The sequence below is a fragment of the Crassostrea angulata genome, chromosome 3, assembly GCF_025612915.1.
Source record: "Crassostrea angulata isolate pt1a10 chromosome 3, ASM2561291v2, whole genome shotgun sequence".
Classification (NCBI taxonomy): Eukaryota; Metazoa; Mollusca; class Bivalvia; order Ostreida; family Ostreidae; genus Magallana; species Magallana angulata.
In genome coordinates this window covers 32,008,560-32,027,188 of record NC_069113.1, presented here as the reverse complement: position 1 = coordinate 32,027,188, position 18,629 = coordinate 32,008,560, and the positions used below count along the sequence as shown (strand labels likewise).

The window sequence follows — 18,629 nt, the reverse complement described above, 5'->3', positions numbered from 1 at the left end:
AGCGTATGCTCATTTCTTTTGCATGTTTTGTAGTCATACAAAATCAACCGGTCCAAAATGACAAATAACAATATTCAATAAGTTAGCGCTGTTTATTCCTTTTCTATATTTGAACTAATTCCTACAATTAAATAATACTTTTAAGACACTGATAGATTTTTCAAGAATGCGCGGAATGTACGGAATGCACAATTTACTTAAATAATGAATCTAAGGAAATGACGTGTAATAAAAAAACATGCATCAACACAAAATGTTGACAGAAAGAGAAAAAAAAGTTATCCACAGTGAGAAATAAAATTTCAAATAATCAAAACACGTTGATCTACAAAAAAGTTTAGTTTCTAAAACCAAAAATGAAATAAATTTGGCAGCTGAAATATCAGCATTTGGCAAGTCGTTTTTTTGCACCAATGAAAAGGGGTCACACCACATACCATGTACGGTAGTTCCCTTTAAATAGCATCTAGGTATTTTGATGTAATTCAGACCAAATTAAAGCAGCACAACACAAATTTGAATAAAAAAACATCATACATTAATATCAATATTTGATGTATTGAGCCAATTTTTAATTTAATGTTCTTGTATATTACCATATATAGAACAAAAATCAATGGGCATGACATGGTATATTCAGGATCTGTCATTGCTTGCCATGTGAAAACAACCCTTACCCAGGATTCCTTAATTTAGGAAGATTTTCAAATCACACTACCTAAATGTACATGTAACTGCAAGCTTATTGGTTCCTACTTTTACATCCATTAGGGAAATTTAACTCTGAAGTTTTTTTTTTTTTTTTTTTTGGGGGGGGGGGGGGGGGATAAAGATACAATACTTTTAAAAAATGTATAACTGTTGACCTAGTTAAAAAAAATATACCATACACAAATTATATAAATGCTAATTAAAATTAGACAAAAGGAAATGTGTACATGAACTACTATTGAAATAGGTCAATATTCTGGTACATGTAATCTGCAGGCCTTTTTTTGCCCAGTGTATTGAATCATATCAATAATATACATTTGTATCAAAGCTGTAGTCTTGATATCTTGCAAATGAATGTAAAAGAGTCTTGGTTCATAATGCATTACAAAGTAAGGTTCATGTACTAGCCATATCAAATTTTATTTCAAAATGTACGTGCTAGAAACCAAATGTTTAAACAATTAAAACAAAAACACATAAAATGCTCTAAACAGTTTTTTAGTACATGCACTGGTATTTCTCTTCTTCACTGAATAAAATAAATGTAACTACTAAAATCCAGTTATTTATTTTGAAACCAGAAACCAACACCCTCCATGATCATGATTTCAAATCTTAATTGGGAATTTCAGTCTCAATTAAAGTACACTGTGAAACAAAAACAAACTCACTACTGGACACAGAAAAATAAATCAAAATCTTGTCAACCTGGACATCTCTTGTAGTACCGTACGAAGCTCAACATTTCTCTGGTTACGGTAGAACAACAAAGAGAATAAATAAATAGAACAAAAAATAATATCAATGCATGCTGTTTGCGCAAATAAATGACTGAAATAATAAATTAGCATACGAGTTCATAATAATGATAAAAATATAAAACAAGATTATAGATTGCACTGATGTTTAGAGCAAGGCAAATACCAATGTACCAGTGCAAAATCCGTAAATTCACCTGATTTATTTCATAATCATATCTCTTCAAATCTGTCAGAGTGAATGAGATGGTCTACATGAAATGTGGATAATTCCAAGCAGCATGAATTCAATAAGTGGACTGTTCCACTCTGTATCCAGAATTTGAACAGCTCTGAGCTAGGCTTTTTCTTACTGGTTCAATTTGTGGACTGGACTGTTCCAAACTGATCATTTCCTTACTGAATATGGTTTGAAGTAGAAGTATGTAGGATGTGCATAAACTACTTAGGATTACAATATATATACCAGTATTGGATATTGTAAGGTTGATGGATGTGTCTTCTTTAAATAAGCTAAAACTTGATAGAAATTGTCAGGAAGCTAAATATTTCTGATGAATGAGTGATACTGGATTTCTTTTCAGTAAAAATACAGAGAGAGAGAGAGAAAGAGAGAGAGAGAGAGAATAATCTAATCTAGAAATCAGAAAAAGATGGGAAAAAATGTATATTTCTGAATACAAAAAAATCCTTTCTAATTCCAGAGACCTGAATCCATTATTAACACACTACAAAAATATGATCACCCAAATACAGGGAGCAAGAACACTTTCAGGACTAGAACGAACAACAAACAGAGGATATTATTGATAAACAGATGGTAATCTTGTCTTAGTATGATTGTATTTGTAGTACCGGTAATATACACATCCTGCTCTGTAATATTCTGATTTCTTGACGAGTTGAAAAAATATTGAGTAGAGAAAAAGAGAAATAAAAAAACCAATTTGATTTTAATCAAAATATAAAAGTAAACATTGTAAAATCACAGACTTTTGTGAACGTTAAAAACACCAAATACAATGTTTAAAAATGGCTTTAAAAAATCAATAATTATTCATAGATTTAAAAGAAAAAACCTTGTAAGGATACAAATCTTCACTAAAATGTTTAACTCTCATTATGGCATGACATTTTCTGTAACTTTGCTATTTTCAACACAGAATTTCAAAATTTTAGTCATCCACATGGTGTAAAATAAGATGTTCTTAAGTCATTATAATCCATGTACGGTAGTAAAATATTTTTTAACTAAATAAGAGTCTTTACAATCAATTCCTTTCAATAACTCAAAGGAAAGTGCCTTCTACTACAGCAGGATTTTCGTCACCATGTTACTTTTGATTTATATTCGTCCTTTAGTGAAAACTGCTTCACAGAGTCATACACAAGTGTGGCGAGGAATGAGAAGAAAATGTTCTGAATAAGTCGGGGACGCAGTCCTTTGGTAAAAAATGTCATCAGTCCTTCCTCTCTGTATAGATTCAAAGCAGCTACCTGAATACTGGCTTGGTTAACCTGAAGTAGTTTCAATCAATAAAAGCATTAAGTTTAAAGCATCATCTAAAGGCATTGCCCTGTATAGAGATATACATGTACAGTCAAACTTTGCTATCTCAAACTTGATGGAACTGTTTAATAACTTTGAGATATTCAAGTATTCAAGATATCAAGGATAAAATACTTAAAAAACAAGTGGTTGGGACTTACAAATCACTTCGACATATCCAATGTATTTGAGATATCAGTCTTTGAGATATTGAAATTCAATTGTTTATAGTTATGCTAATACAAAGTAAAAAATATGAATTCAACTTGTTATGCAAAGACAATGCATTTTGTTTCAGCATACAAGAATAGCACATTGATCATCAACATGACTGATTATATTTACTCAGAAAACAAAATTCCTATCAAAATTCAAAACAATACCATACCTGTGCTCTTGTGGTGGTGATTGAAAGACCATTTGTGAGAATGGCTACACCGAACCCTGATATAACGCCACTGGCGGTATTTCTCATAACTCGTGACGTCTCTGGATACATTCTGGCAAAAACACCTACAAAACAGCAGGTCTACTCATTTAGCTGACATTTCATAAAGTTTTGTTTCTTCGTTTATTTAATAAACGTTTTCACAAGAATTCCAAATCATACAAGACTTTTGTACATAGTTATGTAAAATATACTGTCTACTGATCAGAAATAACCAGAATATGCAAAAATCTTGTGTTTTCATTCCTTTCTAAACAAATGTCCCTAAGGTGATATTTAGAACAGTTTTGAAAGTAAAAACAATATTGATTTGCATTCATTATTCAATTATATTGATTCAAGATCATTTGATGATCTAGAATGCCTGAAGTACAAGACTTCTGTACATAGTTATGTAAAGTAAAATATACTACTGAATTAACCAGAATATGAAAAAATCTTGTCTATTCATTCCTTTCTAAACAAATGTCCCGGATGATATTTCTATACGTTAGACTATGAAGTCGAGAAAAACTTAATCTAATGAACACAATGTAAAATACCCGAGACAAACTCGAATGATGACCACCAGAGAGCACTGTGGAGTCCATTATTGATCATCAGCAAGGGCAGGGCCCTCCAGAACCCTTTAAACCCATGCCGATTCCCAACGTCTCTTATAACTGAAGTTTCTAGAATCCATCGTCCTCCATGCCTGACTTCCTTGGGAAATCTCAAAGGTTGAAGACTTTTTAGAATCTGTACCTCATGTTGACTAGTTGCTTGTTTTGACAATAGAATTACGTACTGGTTCACAACATCAAACGGGCAGTTAATGCACGAAGCCGTGCAAGACGCAGCAAAGCCAGCGATAAATGGGTGCGAGGTAACTTCTCTAACAACCTCATAGGTGCTAACATATGTCAGTGAAGAAAGAGTTTGTCCAAATGCTCGAAAAGTCACACCTCTAAAGAGTCCGTTAATCCCCTGTCGTTGATATATCTTGCCAAAGGCATCACTTATGTTTTTATAAAGCTTTGCTTTCTCTGCAACATGAAAATAACAAATTATAAATTCACGTTGGTATAATGCATTTTAAAAATAAAATGAAATCTATAAAAATATGATAGATAGCCTGTATGTACATGTAGTTCTAAGTCATCTATAGGATTCATTTCACTCTCATTCTTGGAAGAGACAATTCAAAATTATAAATAAATGAATATCATGTACAAACTACATTATTAAAAAAAATGCGTACCTCTTTGCTGCTGTTGGAGAATTGTGACTTTGATGAAAGGGTAGTATATCACTCTCATGGCACAAGATGAACAAGTCATTGTAGGGAAAAATTTGTATAGATCCAACATGTGCATTTCTATGATGTTAGGGTGAGCCACCCCTGGTGACTCTTGAGCATCCATTATCATTTCCCCCTCTTTAAAAATTACAAGGTATATTGCTGTGATAATTCAAAATTACGGGGGAAGGACTTTGTATCTAGATGCGCCATTGCCTGGAAAGTAATGTTCCCTCACAGCTTACATTATGAAAACCTGAAAGTTCAAGACATTGATAAGATGTTTTAACACATGCACCTGAATTATCATCAATCTGTTGCTCAATAAAGTCAAAGATTAAAACTTCGATTTTTCGATCTTTGGCTTTTATTGAGTGACTAATTGATAAAAACTCGAGACATGTGCTGGTGGTTTTAACTGTTAAAATCCTTCTCTGAATCAGAGTTTTCTTTATAGTAAACATTGCTTGAAAACTAAATCAGGGGTACCACCACCGAGTAACTTTTCTTTGGAAAATATACCGGTACACTGTTTTAAAATAAACATACCTCACTGAGTAATAGTAATACCTGCATTGCTCTCACCTCATCCACGTATAACACAACAAAATAGATCCCCTTAGTTTTCCACTCTTTGATTTATTTCATTTAAATAATACTTAGCCTCAAGATGTGTTCAAATTAAATCATTTAGCCTAAATCTTTAGATAATGTGACGATATTTTTCATTTGTTACTATGCGATTATCAGCTGATTCAATGATTTGTTCAATGCCGGTTATGAAAGATTTTCAGTTTAGAGTGTTGAACTATTTACCACAATTCATATTTAGATACCAATTAAAAGACTCACCATATTTATGTTGAAATGTTGAATAAATCTAAGGACTTTGCCAATACTTATGACCACAGGTAAGGTTATATAATGAGTCAAAATATTACCTTTCTTATTTTCACTTTTTCTTCTGCTGACATGTCGATCCCGATGTAAGTCTCCTGACCGATCCCGATATGAAATATAATTCGTTTTCACTATTGAAACAAATTGATTTCACGCGTACGCGAGCAGTATTTTAAAGAAACTCGATGTTTGGTACGTTCATTGTAAATATATGTCTCTATAAACCGCGGGCTCTACAAATAACACGGCGTAGTTAGAAGTGTAAAGGACTATATATGGTATGGGCCTAAAATGGCCCCCTAAAAGGAATATCATTATTTTACTGTAATTCTTTGTTTTCTTTGTACAGATATATATGTGATGTTTTAACTTAATGTTCATTTTGATTAAAGTGCCCACAATTTAGAAATACGGCATTGTGAAGACAGCCTTTTCCCGCCATTTTTGCATTTTAGCATAAAAAAGCTTGTTTTCAACAAGTTTTTCTTTCAGGAAACATAGAGCGCATGCTTGAACCAACAAAATATTTTAATCAGAGATGTATCTAGCCAAGACTAATAAGTGACAAAAAATTTGTCCTGGTTCAAGCATGCGCTCTATATTTCCCATTCGTAAAAAGATGAGAAAAATGTCAATTTCGACTGATTTTGATTGAATTTTTGAAATAGCGTCACTTCTGACGTCATATATACTGCAAGTCAGTGCAAATAAATCAAACAAATATGTGAAAAATATATTTTATATGAACTCTTCTAAATTATAACATAACATTTTATTGTAACCGAAACAATTTAAAAAATAGTGAATTATGGGGGCCAAATTTAACTCTTATCATATATAGTTCTTTTCTTGAATTTTATTAGACAATAAACAACGTTATTGCGAAAATATATTTTAATTGACATCACGCGATGTCTTATAATTTTTCTTTTAAAATGAAACTAATATGAAAAAATTTATTGACAATATAAAAGCCATTGTAATAACCAAAAGACGACATTATATATAACGTGTAAGCCTTATTATAGCAGTAAGTTTCAATCATGCGTATGGAATGCCATAGCTGCCTTAAGGTCAATTTCATATTATATGAATTGGTATATTTTTTATATGCAATAGTAATATCATTATATGCAGTGATAACATCATTATATGCAGTGCTAACATCATTAAATACTATTATATCACCATTATATTCAGGGGTAAAATCTTTATATGAAGTGGTAACATTATTACGTTATATCGTAAGATCATTATGTGCAGTAGTTTATTCATTATATGCTATGAATAAATCTTTATATGATATGATAAACTCATTTCATACAGAGCTAAACTCATAATGAACTCTTGTTCAATCGTTATGTTATATGGTACACTATTCATGTGCAGTTGCAAAATCCTTTTATGCAGTGCAACTTCTTGACATTTGGTGATAAGTTCATTATATGCAGTTCTAACATCATGTAATGGTGTATTAAAACCATTATGTATGGTGGTAAAACCTTTATGTATTGTGGTGAAAGCTTTACATGCAATTGTAAATCCTTTATATGATGTGACAATTTTATAATATGCCGTTGTTGAGTCATTGTATTATGAGGTCAGTTCTTTACATGATGTGATCATTTCATTATATGGAGTGGTAACTTCTTTATATGCAGTCGTAACTCTTTATGATGAGGTTGTAAACTGGTTCTCGCTGAAAAGTTTTAATGGGGAAGAGGTCCAGTTTTATTTTTAAAAAGATACCGCGTTCGTTGTGACGATGCACATTTCCTGGTCAACTTGTCGTTTATTTTGAAGAGAGAGAGAGAGAGAGAGAGAGAGAGAGAGAGAGAGAGAGAGAGAGAGAGAGAGAGAGAGAGAGAGAGAGAGAGAGATATTCTCTGTTCTTGATACATCGATGTGTGATAAATCGAATGAATTTTTAGTAGAGTACGCGTTTAATTTTAAAAGTAAAATAAATTTTAAAAAATGATTGTACTTTATAGAAATTGTATACCCCCTCTGCTTCTAGATCCGCGTATACAGTTAGGAAGATCACTTTATGTATCTTGATATTGAAACATAGAACAATTTGATTTCTACTTGCTATCGTGTTTTAAATATGTATGTAATTTTTTGGAGCTTTTTGAATTAATAAATCTAATTCTGTCTCTTCAAAAACGTTTAAATTGAGGAGTTACTTTGCTCTTGATTGTTATTTAAAATAATTTTAATAGCATCCATATAAACCATGGTGCTTAGAACAAACTTATCCGTATTTTGCTGATTCATACATTATTGCACGGCTTGCTTTTAACGATGTCGAACAATATGTATATATATTTTGAAAACGACATATTTTACAAAAAAAAGATACATTAACTTTATCGATTAATGCGTTACTTCCTCGTTCAGCAGCAAATGTTTAAGCTGCAGATCTGCAGCTACAAATGTTTATAATGTGAACAAAGTCGGTAACGTTGAAAAAATCAGCACACATGTAAAATATTACAATGACAAGCGTTTTGAAACTTATTTATCCCGACATCATTTATTTTCAAAACCATCGGAATAGGGGTATTACCTTTTCAAAATTAATTTAAAAAATACCAAGCAGTTAGTCTCGGTGATTATTCGGACATCCTGCATAACCACTCGGCTATACTAGACACGATAAAGTTTGCTAAGATTTAAAACACCGTTTTATAACTTCGGAGTTTTTTTTTCGAAGTTTAATCTTTAAAAATATGCCTCTTTGAAACAAAAATCGGATATGCCATGAAACACATTTTTCAGTGAAACAATTTTACAATTTGTTTAATGCATGGGGGTCTTGAACGGGGGTGGGTCGTGGGGAGGACCCCGCCCCAGAAAAATTAAAATTTCTTAAAATTTCCATGAAATTACCAAAAATTAGCCCCGGACCCACCTCCTCCCACACCTCTCTCTCTCTCCTCTCCACCCTCTCTCTCTCTCTCTCTCTCTCTCTCTCTCTCTCTCTCTCTCTCTTCAAAACAAACGACAAGTTGACCAGGAAATGTGCATCGCCACAACGAGCGCGGCATCTTTTTAAAAATAAAACTGGACCTCTTCCCCATTAAAACTTTTCAGCGAGAACCAGTTTACAACCTCATCATAAAGAGTTACGACTGCATAAAAAGAAGTTACCACTCCATATAATGAAATGATCACATCATGTAAAGAACTGACCTCATAATACAATGACTCAACAGGCATATTATAAAATTGTCACATCATATAAAGGATTCACAATTGCATGTAAAGCTTTCACCACAATACATAAAGGTTTTACCACCATACATAATGGTTTTAATACACCATAACATGATGTTAGTACTGCATATAATGAACTTATCACCTAATGTCAAGAAGTTGCACTGCATAAAAGGATTTTGCAACTGCACATGAATAGTGTACCATATAACATAACGATTGAACAAGAGTTCATTATGAGTTTAGCTCTGTATGAAATGAGTTTATCATATCATATAAAGATTTATTCATAGCATATAATGAATAAACTACTGCACATAATGATCTTACGACATAACGTAATAATGTTACCACTTCATATAAAGATTTTACCCCTGAATATAATGGTGATATAATAGTATATAATGATGTTAGCACTGCATATAATGATGTTACCACTGCATGTAATGATGTTACCACTGCATATAATGATGTTACCACTGCATATAATGATATTACTATTGCATATAAATAAGATACCAGTTCATATAATATGAAATTGATCTTAAGGCAGCTATGGCGTTCCATACATGCGCCACTAAAAGTTTAGCCCAGTAATTTAATATCCGTACCTTGATAAAGATTATCAAAGGATATCGCCCAGTTTCCCCATAAACCATACAATTTGGGGTACTGCATAGTCTTAATTAATATGCAGTACAAATTTCAAAAATTTTAAATAAAATTTCTCCAAAAAATCTGTGTTTTCGTAGCCCCACACTTCACAACCATAAAATAAGATTGGGCTAATAACACTATTAAACAGATCAAATTGACAGTCGATTGGTAAATCAAAATATCTTATTTTTCTAAATACACCATACAAAGCTTTTGAGACTTGCTCATTTAAATGTTTTTTTCGTTCTTTTAAAAGATCCACTACGAGACATAATAACACAAAGATATTTAAATTCATTCACAATTTCAAGAGGTACATCTCTGGATAAAAAACTCTTTTTGTAACACGACCTTTGGAAAAGATTAATACTTTAGTCTTTTCAATGTTTACCTGAAGTTTCCACAGATCACAATATTCAGAAGAAAAAAAGTTCAGTGATTTTTGTAAATCGTCTGGGTTCTCAGAAAATATAACCGTCTCATCAGCGTAAAAAAGGATAACAAGTACGGTGGCACATATATCTGCCCCTTGTGTGCAAGTTATTTTTCTATTAAATATGTTGACATGCAAGATAGTTATGCCAACATGCAACAAAACTATGTTGACATGCAAGAAAATTGCAATCAGATAAGAATTTAACAAAATCTCAAAAAATCTCAAATATCGCCCACCTGTGACATCCAAGATGCTAGATGCTACCTTTTAATGTCGGCATGCAACTTATTTATGTTAACATGCAAGATAAATATGCTGACATGCAACTTATATATGTCAACATGCAACTTATTTATGTCGACATGCAACTTATTTATGCCAACATGCAACTGAGTTATGTTTACAAGCGAGATAAATAATTATATGTTGACATGCAACTTATAAGTTGTATGTGAACATAACTAAGTTGCACATAAATATGTTGCATGTTGCATGTTAACATAACCAAATTGCATGTCGACATAACTAAGTTGCATGTTGACATAAATAAGTTGCATGTTAACATAAATAAGTTGCATGTTGACATCAATAGGAAGCTTATCTAGCATCTTGGATGTCACATGTTGGCAATATATGAGATTTTTTATAATTCTTATTTGATTGCAGTTTTATTGCATGTCAACATAGTTATGTTGCATGTATGAAATATAAAAATACATTTCATTCATGTTTGGTAAAACACCATGCTGCGTGCATGCATTACAAATATTCAACAATAAAGTTGATTCTATTGCTTAAAGAAAAATTTCAAGAGTTACTTTTTCATGGATATTATCTACAAGCACTTTATACCGATTTATTTAATAAATAATGTAAATATAAGCATTAAATGATTTATTTTTGACGTCGTCGTGTCAATAACCGCCGTCATTTAAGCAAATATCCCCCTTAAATATATTAATATACTTTCACTGTTTGCAAAGTAGTTTCCAAAATAGGTTTCAAAAATTATTGGAAAGGTAAAATTTATTAAGTATTTATTCAATCTATTTTTTATGCTCTCTTTTTACCATTAAACGAATTTATCAGAAAGACGAGACTACAAAGGGCATTCGTATTATAAAATGTTCTCAGTAACGTAAATAATAGAGCCGGTAATAGATAACTACATAGTTTGTGAAATGCATAAATTGTTTTAAAAATGCCTCTACTCGCGTTATATTCAAAAGGCTTTCCCAACGTGTTGGGTTTTTTTTTCACGTTTAAAACGGCTTTATCAAGAAAACTATAAATATATTTTGCTGCTTTGTGCCTAATTGTAATTAAAGCTTTATCATGTATACTGAAACTGAGTTGCAAAGCCCATTTCGCGCTACTATCAGGATTATGCCTTAAATTTATTTTATGCTTCAATAAGTTAATTTTAAACTTTTCTGGGGAGGGGTATCCCATCTAGCATGGCGCATGGACTTGCACATCATGTAATTTGGATATGGAAAACTAAATTCATATTATTAAAATTGAAAAAAAAATAATTAATGAAAATGCTAACAACATATTTATTCACCTAATTAATCCTCTCCAAAAAAAAATCTTTACAGGAAATAAAAATGTGCCATGCAAATTTAAAAACAAATGTTAGTACATAGTTTGACATTTAAGTAATATTTGCAATAACTTGAGGCTTTAACATCATGCACACATGGTATTTACCATTTTCATACTATTCTAGTAAAGGATGAGATCCAACCAAGAACTGTGCAGATTCTACAAGTGTTCTTAATATCTAAAGATTGTAGATATAAAAAAATAACATATATTTACATCTGCAAATATGCTTCCTTATATGAACCTATAGGTTAATAGCTAAAACGTTCAATTCTGTGTGATCTTTTTTATGACCTTACAAATACTGTTACTTTGAAATCAAGACCCAAGAAAATAATTATTTTTTCTCTTTAATATAAAAAAATTGGTAAATAAAATAGAAACAAAGTTTTCATAATTAAATAATAATCACATCATTTTCTTTTTCTTCTTCCCTCTACTTTCACAGCAGGCTGAGGTTTGAGAAAGGTAAAGCCCTTAATTTCAACATCAAGGGGAGGTAATATTTCAGTTACAATTCCAGTAATGGCAGAAATTTGATTTTCACGAATGGTAAACTGTTGTCCAACCTTAAGAATCATTGGCTGTCGTAACAGTATTTTGACATCAGCAGTGTCTCCTGGCATAATCATTGGTAAATCTTCCGGCAGATATATGATACTCCCCATGGACCACAATGAACAGAAAAGCTGCTGTTGATACTTATCCCTGAGTGGTTTGCTTCGTCCTCCTTCTTCTCTCTTAAGAACATAAATTTTGGCCGAGAAATAAGAATGCTGAGTTGCTGAATTTGGTTTCACTAAAAACATTCCACGAACAATGTTGGTTTGTTTAACTGCTTTCAAAAGAACTCCTGCATTTTGTCCTGCATATAGCTTTGGTACCGATTCATGAAACACTTCAATATCTGATACTGTTGTCTGCATAGAGACACCAAGACCAAGGATTTCTGCAGCATCACCCTTACATATCACCCCTTCTTTCAAAGTTCCTACAACAACTGTTCCACGGCTTGGAATTCTCACTGCTGTTTCTATTGGAAGAACAAATGGAGCTGACAAGTTACGATCTGGTATAGGTAGATAATCATCCAGGGCTTGCACCAATTTTAGAATAGAATTTTTACCAATTTCTTCATCTTCATTATTTAGGGCACACAACGCTGATCCATGTATCACAGGAATATCAGAACCTGGATATCCATATTCATCCAATAACATTCGGACTTCAATTTCACAGAGCTCTGCCATTTCTTCATCTGCAGCATCAATCTTATTAATAAAGACCACCAGATGTTTAACGCCTATCTGCTTAGCTAGTAGGAGATGCTCTCGAGTCTGAGGCATAGTTCCTTCGGTAGCAGCCACAACAAGAATCGCCCCATCCATTTGAGATGTTCCCGTGATCATATTTTTAATAAAATCGATATGCCCTGGACAATCAGTGTGAGCATAACGCCTGTTTTTTGACTCGTATGAAATGTGTGCAGCGTTTATTGTGATGCCCCTCTTCTTTTCCTCTGGGGCCTTATCAATCTCATCAAACTGTACAGCCTTTGTTGTACCAATTTCCTCTGATAACACTTTGGTCATTGCTGCTGTCAGCGTTGTTTTACCGTGGTCTACATGTCCTATTGTTCCTACATTGCAGTAAGGTTTATCAAACTTTGCAAAAGTACAAGAAAATGATCTAACGGTTTCAAATTTCAAACGGGTATCTGTAGTAAAAATATTGAACTTCGAGATAAACTTTGACTTAAGCAAGTTTCGGTGTGAGTACAATAAATTATGTAAACAACTTGCATGGTACCTTGCCATGCTTGCCGTGTCCTCTTACTTCCGGTGTCTTGAAAATGTCCGTATTAATCAAGTTGCACATGAATCACACCATGCTATTTAGGTCAGAATTTTGAATTCGAATTTTGAAATACGATTAAGAAGATGTAATTGATCACTACACATCAGCATAAGATACTTTCTATAAAAATTCTGGGTGTAACACAACTTTTTTCTTTAGCATTTTACGTACGACTTGTCTTTAGAATAAGAAAAATTGCACCATTTCCTGTCAATCTGGTTGTGAAATATTTACCTGACCTAATTTGATTGCTGATAACAGTATATATAGGACGCTATTCCCATAACAAATTACACAGAGCCCCTTTGGGCGTTTGCAGACAACATTTGAAATTTGCACATCTTCTTTAGCATTTCTATTGCTTAAATTTTAAAAGTCTACTTGGAAAAACCAAACCCTCCCAAGCGGAGAAATCTTGAGTGGAAACATCTCACTCAAAACAACGGTGTTGGAAAAAGGAAAGTTTTGCGGTAAGAGCTCTTGCACAAACCTGTTCAGCAAGAACGCATCTACATCTGAGAAGGGTTTGCATAGTATGCTAAGTAGATCAAAACCACTTTGTCAATATTTTAATACAAAAAGTGGTTGTAAATTTAAAGAGAACTGTAAATTTCTGCACTCCTCAACGAGTATTTCCAATTCACCTGCTCCAGAAAAGCATGATAATGGAAAACCAGTAACTAATTTGGAGGAAAATTCTTCACTCTTGGATACATTTTCACAATCATTGTCCTTTGAAAATCAGCATCATGAGGCAGTAAAAGAAAACAACAACACTCCAAAACCTTGTTTTTCCTTTGAGCGATACGGAAACTGCAAGTATGGAAATAATTGTCGCTTTCTGCATGCATTACCATCAGATGCAAAAGTAAAGACATCAAAATCTGCCAGAAGTTTTATAGCAGACAAAAAGCCGCAGCATGCATCTAAGAAGACTAAACATGATAAGCAAGATCAGGGACGAAGAAGAGTCTGCCACTTCTTTCAAGAGGGTCATTGTCAGAAGGGTGACAAATGTAGATTTTATCATCCAAATAGTGCCAATAAAGTAGAGGTATCAGATTTCATCCTTCAAGGGGATAAAGAGGAGTTAGAGATAGTGAGGAGCAGCAATGGTTCTGAAGAAGCGAACAGGTCTGATAGAGCAGCTGCTCTAGCTAACAAGAAATATGCACCAAGACCTGGACAAAGGAGAGCTCCACATATACCAGTTCCGCCAGTAAAGGAACTTAAGAGGGAAAGTCTGCTTGAGAAAGAAATCGAGGAGCTTCGACTGACAGAGATTGAGCAACTGAAGAAAAGGCTCGCATCCTCAAACTTGGATGTCATTACTGATGATGAGAACAGTTTCTCTGTGCAGTTTGATTTTTCATCCACAGATCCAGATTGGGTAAGAATATTTATAGTTTCTTTTTTTTTTTTTAAAGTCCTTTTTTTTTTTAAAGTAAAGATTGGATAAAATAGTGAAGAAGTGGAGGATTGCAAAAAATAACTTCCGACTTTTTTAAAACTTCATGATTTAGTGATAATTTTACAATCTTTTTATAACAATAAACTTTTTCAGTAGACTGATTTGAATATTTTAATTTCTTGTAGCCATATGATGTGGAAGTTTTCACCTTACAAGTCACCATTCCAAGAGCCTACCCATTGGAGGTAAGTAGTTTTTAAAATGAATCTATTAGTCTAATTGATGCTGTTAATGCGATAAAATATTTACAATGATTCTAGAAATTGCGTTAATGTTTATAAAAATTATTTCTTTTTATTTTGCAGATGTTTAGTGTCAAAGTTCCTGATGAACAACACCTACCGGAAACAGTGCGAAGGTACCATATTCATTGAGATTGTTATTGAAATGTTGTTTTGTTGATAAGAAATTCAAGGACAATAAATAATGGTAGGGATGAACGTTCATAACATTTAAAAGCTAGACTGTATATTATTGAATTTCCCACTGTAAAGATGGTCATGAGCACATGTATTGGTTCTTTTTGCAGGTTTATTGAAACTTCTCTTGAGGAATGGACAAATACAAAACAGGCAGAGCTGATATCAGCCGGGGTTGTCAGACTGGAGTTTAGACCATTCTTAAAATGGCTGGACAGAAACCTTGAAACAATTGTAACAGGAGCACTAAGACAAGTGAGTATTTTTTTCTAAGTGCAAAGTATTTGTTCATGAATGAGAGTAAAAGAGATATCAATCTTACAAATTAAAATTAGATGTTCAGAATTTGCCACTGCTTGTTTGAGAAGTAGCAGCAGATTTTGAACATCTAATCTTAATTAGAGAGAGAAAGAGAGAGAGAGAAAGAGGGTACTTGTATTTATTCCTTTGTTTTTTTTTTGGGGGGGGGGATAAACATAAAATTTGATACATATATATACAATAATACATGTGTATTGTACATGTTGTAGTTGAAGAAAGAACTTGAAGCAAAGGCAGCTGGGTTACAGTTCATACCTGCATCCAAACTTCAGGAAAAGGTCAAAGCTGGTGCTAGTGATGAAGATCAGGAGGAAGATGAGGAAGACAGCGAGGAAGATGAGGATGAGAGCAACATGTTTCGAGGAGTGGCTTATAGGAAAAAAGAAGAAGACTTGGTGTACACAGGTAAAACTTGGTTTTAACTTCACAGAGTCTTTGAGATTGAAAATCTGACAAATGGCAATTAACATGGACATAAACTAGCCTACACTTTTTTCACTCCAATTTGTTGTGTAAACAAACTTATAAATTTTTTTTATAAGTATATTGACATATCAAAAGAAATAGAGATATATTTTAAAGAAAATGACGTCAATGATATCCTCTTAGAATAACCATTATTTCTCAGGCTTTTGTTAGAATGTAGTAAAAATTAAACTTCAATCACTATGATACTGTACTTGCGTGACATAATCTTATCATTTGTAATTTTTCTAGGTCCACAGCAGCAGGTCGAAGAATCTGAATCTGAGGAAGAAGACAACCTTATCGAGTCTGCCATCAATGACACTAAACCGGAGAAAAATGAGAGGCGAGGCACTGAAATAAAACTGAGGAACCTGACCCTCAAGGATAATGCTTCAACCCTGACCTGCATTACTCTCAAAGTCATCATACAGTGTGGTCGCTGCAAGAACAAAATGGATGTCACCACACCCTCAGGGAGGCCAAACATGGTCACCTGTTTAAAGTGCAGCTACCCCCAGATCCTGACCTTCCGCTCTGCCATCATGCACCAGTTTTCTTCTGTTGTTGGTTATCTGGATTTAGATGGATGCATTCCGTTTGATCTCATCCTCCAGGATTGTGTGTTCAAGCTGGGGTGCTTTAGCTGCAACAAGGAGATGAAAGCCAAAGTATGTACCTTAATTAATAAAAGTTAATATCATTCAAACTTTGTAAAAATAGTGCATCAGTAATATATCTCCAATCTTCCATTTTTTAAAAGGTGAAAAATTTAAACAATTTGAGTACAGTGTGTCTTTTTCTTTTATTAAAGTCAATGGCCTTTGGACAAGTAACCGACACATGGTGTGCAAGCTGTCACAGTAAAATGAAAATGTCTGCTGAGTCAGTCAGATTTGCACAGCTTGTTCCCTCAGAACCAGTAACAGGTAAATGGAGACTAAAATTGTTGCATCAAGATTCTTGCCATGACCATCTTGACCAGTTTAATCGTAGTTCTTTTGTGAGATAATTTAATGTTACAGTAGAGCCCCTCTCCCCAAAGAGAAGTTCTGCATTTTGAAAAGTATTTAATTTTAGTTTTTTTTTCAATTATATAGATGAGAAAGGCTTGCACAAAGTTCCAGTCTTGAAGCCCAAAAAGAAAACAAAGGAGCCAGAGATCCAGTTAGGGCGTCCACTGCCTGCTGATGGAACTTGTAAACACTACAAGAAAAGCTATCGCTGGTTCAGGTAAATAGCAATAGATACATGTATTTTAATAAAAACTATTCAGTGTGTTCATTTGATATGTCCAAATTCTCTTGAACCATTTAAAATGGCTAATTGTTTACACTAACATTTTCCTTATAATAATAGAATTAAAAATCAAAATGAAATAAAATAAAAAATTCCAACAACATAATTAATAAATGGAATTAAATAACAGGTTATTTATAAGGATCATTTTTAACTTGAAAAGAAAACAACCAATTTGTTTTATCTTTGCAAAATTACATCATCATAAAACTGGAATAATGTAACTTTAAATTGTCATATCAATTTCAGGTTTCCTTGCTGCGGTAAATGTTACCCATGTGATATCTGCCACGAGGAGAAGGAAGGAGACCATGAAATGCTCCTGGCCACCAGGATGATCTGTGGGCATTGTTGCAAGGAACAACCATTTGCCATGGATAAAGCATGTGTGGCCTGCAAGCAGTCAATGACCCAAGTTCGCACCCAGCATTGGGAGGGAGGCAAGGGATGCAGAGACAAGATCAAGATGAGCAAGTGAGTTACAATATATTTCAAATCCGATGATAATTATACCTGTACATGAAATTACTTTATTTCAGTAAAATAAATAATTTCCGAATTTAAAATTATTTAAAATATAAAATTTAAAATCATTTATACTTGGTTATGCCCGTTGCAGATTTATCCTAGCTAAGGCATTTTGTATAAGGTCGTAGATACATACATGTTTATGTATATTCATGAACAATGGTCTTTAAATCTTTAAAATTTTTAACTATGTATCTGATTTTGTTTAATCTAGGAATGATGCCAAAAAATATGCAGGCCAGTCAAAAACGGTTTCAAGGAAGACTCAAGATAAACAGACAACTAAAAAAAATACCAAGCTCCGTCACAACAGCAAATAATTCAGACAGTCGTTCGAAAACACTAGGATGTAATGTAAAGCACACAATCAAGTCAGAGTGCTAATTATCTACTTAATGTCCTATATGAACTGTTCTATACAAAAACTAAATAGAAATGTAGCCAATTATGTACAGTATGTTAAACACTTGAATGGGATGTTCTTGTACATGTATATAGAAACTTGATACAAATCATTGGGTTAGATTTCCATGAAACTATATATACTGTGAATAGATTGAAGAATTTTGAAAGTTTTATAGATACAATAAAAAAATTTTGAATTTGAGATTGATCTTCTTTACAACAAAATTAAGCAATGTGAGAAGGCATACATGTATTTATAAACGTGATCAACCATTGATCTACAATAAAAATAAGAA

General features: G+C 33.1%; 3 protein-coding genes across 4 annotated transcripts; 1 reads left to right on the top strand and 2 right to left on the bottom strand.

Annotated features, from left to right (window-relative positions):
* Positions 1–853: 853 nt before the first annotated feature.
* On the bottom strand, positions 854–5,780 carry LOC128178858 (solute carrier family 25 member 44-like). 2 transcript variants are annotated; one of them, XM_052846237.1, is made up of 5 exons: positions 5,690–5,780; positions 4,710–5,004; positions 4,012–4,494; positions 3,410–3,534; positions 854–2,990 (listed from the first exon to the last, which is right to left on the bottom strand). In XM_052846237.1, exons 2-5 carry the CDS (start codon positions 4,876–4,878, stop codon positions 2,799–2,801), a joined length of 969 nt encoding a protein of 322 aa, XP_052702197.1. In that variant the 5' UTR covers positions 4,879–5,004; positions 5,690–5,780; the 3' UTR covers positions 854–2,798. The 2 variants fall into 2 exon arrangements, with proteins under 2 accessions (XP_052702197.1, XP_052702196.1); XM_052846236.1 differs by having other exon boundaries at positions 5,601–5,714.
* Positions 5,781–11,901: 6,121 nt separating this feature from the next.
* Positions 11,902–13,434, bottom strand: LOC128177289 (elongation factor Tu, mitochondrial-like). The gene is made up of 2 exons (XM_052843946.1): positions 13,378–13,434; positions 11,902–13,207 (listed from the first exon to the last, which is right to left on the bottom strand). Exon 2 carries the CDS (start codon positions 13,158–13,160, stop codon positions 11,982–11,984), a length of 1,179 nt encoding a protein of 392 aa, XP_052699906.1. The 5' UTR covers positions 13,161–13,207; positions 13,378–13,434; the 3' UTR covers positions 11,902–11,981.
* A 183-nt stretch (positions 13,435–13,617) lies between these two features.
* LOC128177288 (uncharacterized) lies at positions 13,618–18,586 on the top strand. Its single transcript, XM_052843945.1, has 10 exons — positions 13,618–14,815; positions 15,022–15,081; positions 15,202–15,254; positions 15,426–15,570; positions 15,846–16,041; positions 16,354–16,772; positions 16,916–17,030; positions 17,202–17,334; positions 17,650–17,874; positions 18,143–18,586. The coding sequence occupies exons 1-10, from the start codon at positions 13,961–13,963 to the stop codon at positions 18,246–18,248; spliced, it is 2,307 nt and encodes a 768-aa protein (XP_052699905.1). The 5' UTR covers positions 13,618–13,960; the 3' UTR covers positions 18,249–18,586.
* Positions 18,587–18,629: the final 43 nt, after the last annotated feature.

Coding starts and splice junctions, on each gene's coding strand:
- LOC128177288 (XM_052843945.1), top strand. CDS start 13,961: ATGCTAAGTAGATCAAAACCACTTTGTCAATATTTTAATACAAAAAGT. Junction 15,255..15,425: donor CTACCGGAAACAGTGCGAAG/GTACCATATTCA, acceptor TTCTTTTTGCAG/GTTTATTGAAACTTCTCTTG. Junction 17,875..18,142: donor GACAAGATCAAGATGAGCAA/GTGAGTTACAAT, acceptor TGTTTAATCTAG/GAATGATGCCAAAAAATATG.
- LOC128177289 (XM_052843946.1), bottom strand. CDS start 13,160: ATGACCAAAGTGTTATCAGAGGAAATTGGTACAACAAAGGCTGTACAG.
- LOC128178858 (XM_052846237.1), bottom strand. CDS start 4,878: ATGATAATGGATGCTCAAGAGTCACCAGGGGTGGCTCACCCTAACATC. Junction 4,495..4,709: donor TCTCCAACAGCAGCAAAGAG/GTACGCATTTTT, acceptor TTCATGTTGCAG/AGAAAGCAAAGCTTTATAAA. Junction 3,535..4,011: donor ATCATTCGAGTTTGTCTCGG/GTATTTTACATT, acceptor GCTGTTTTGTAG/GTGTTTTTGCCAGAATGTAT.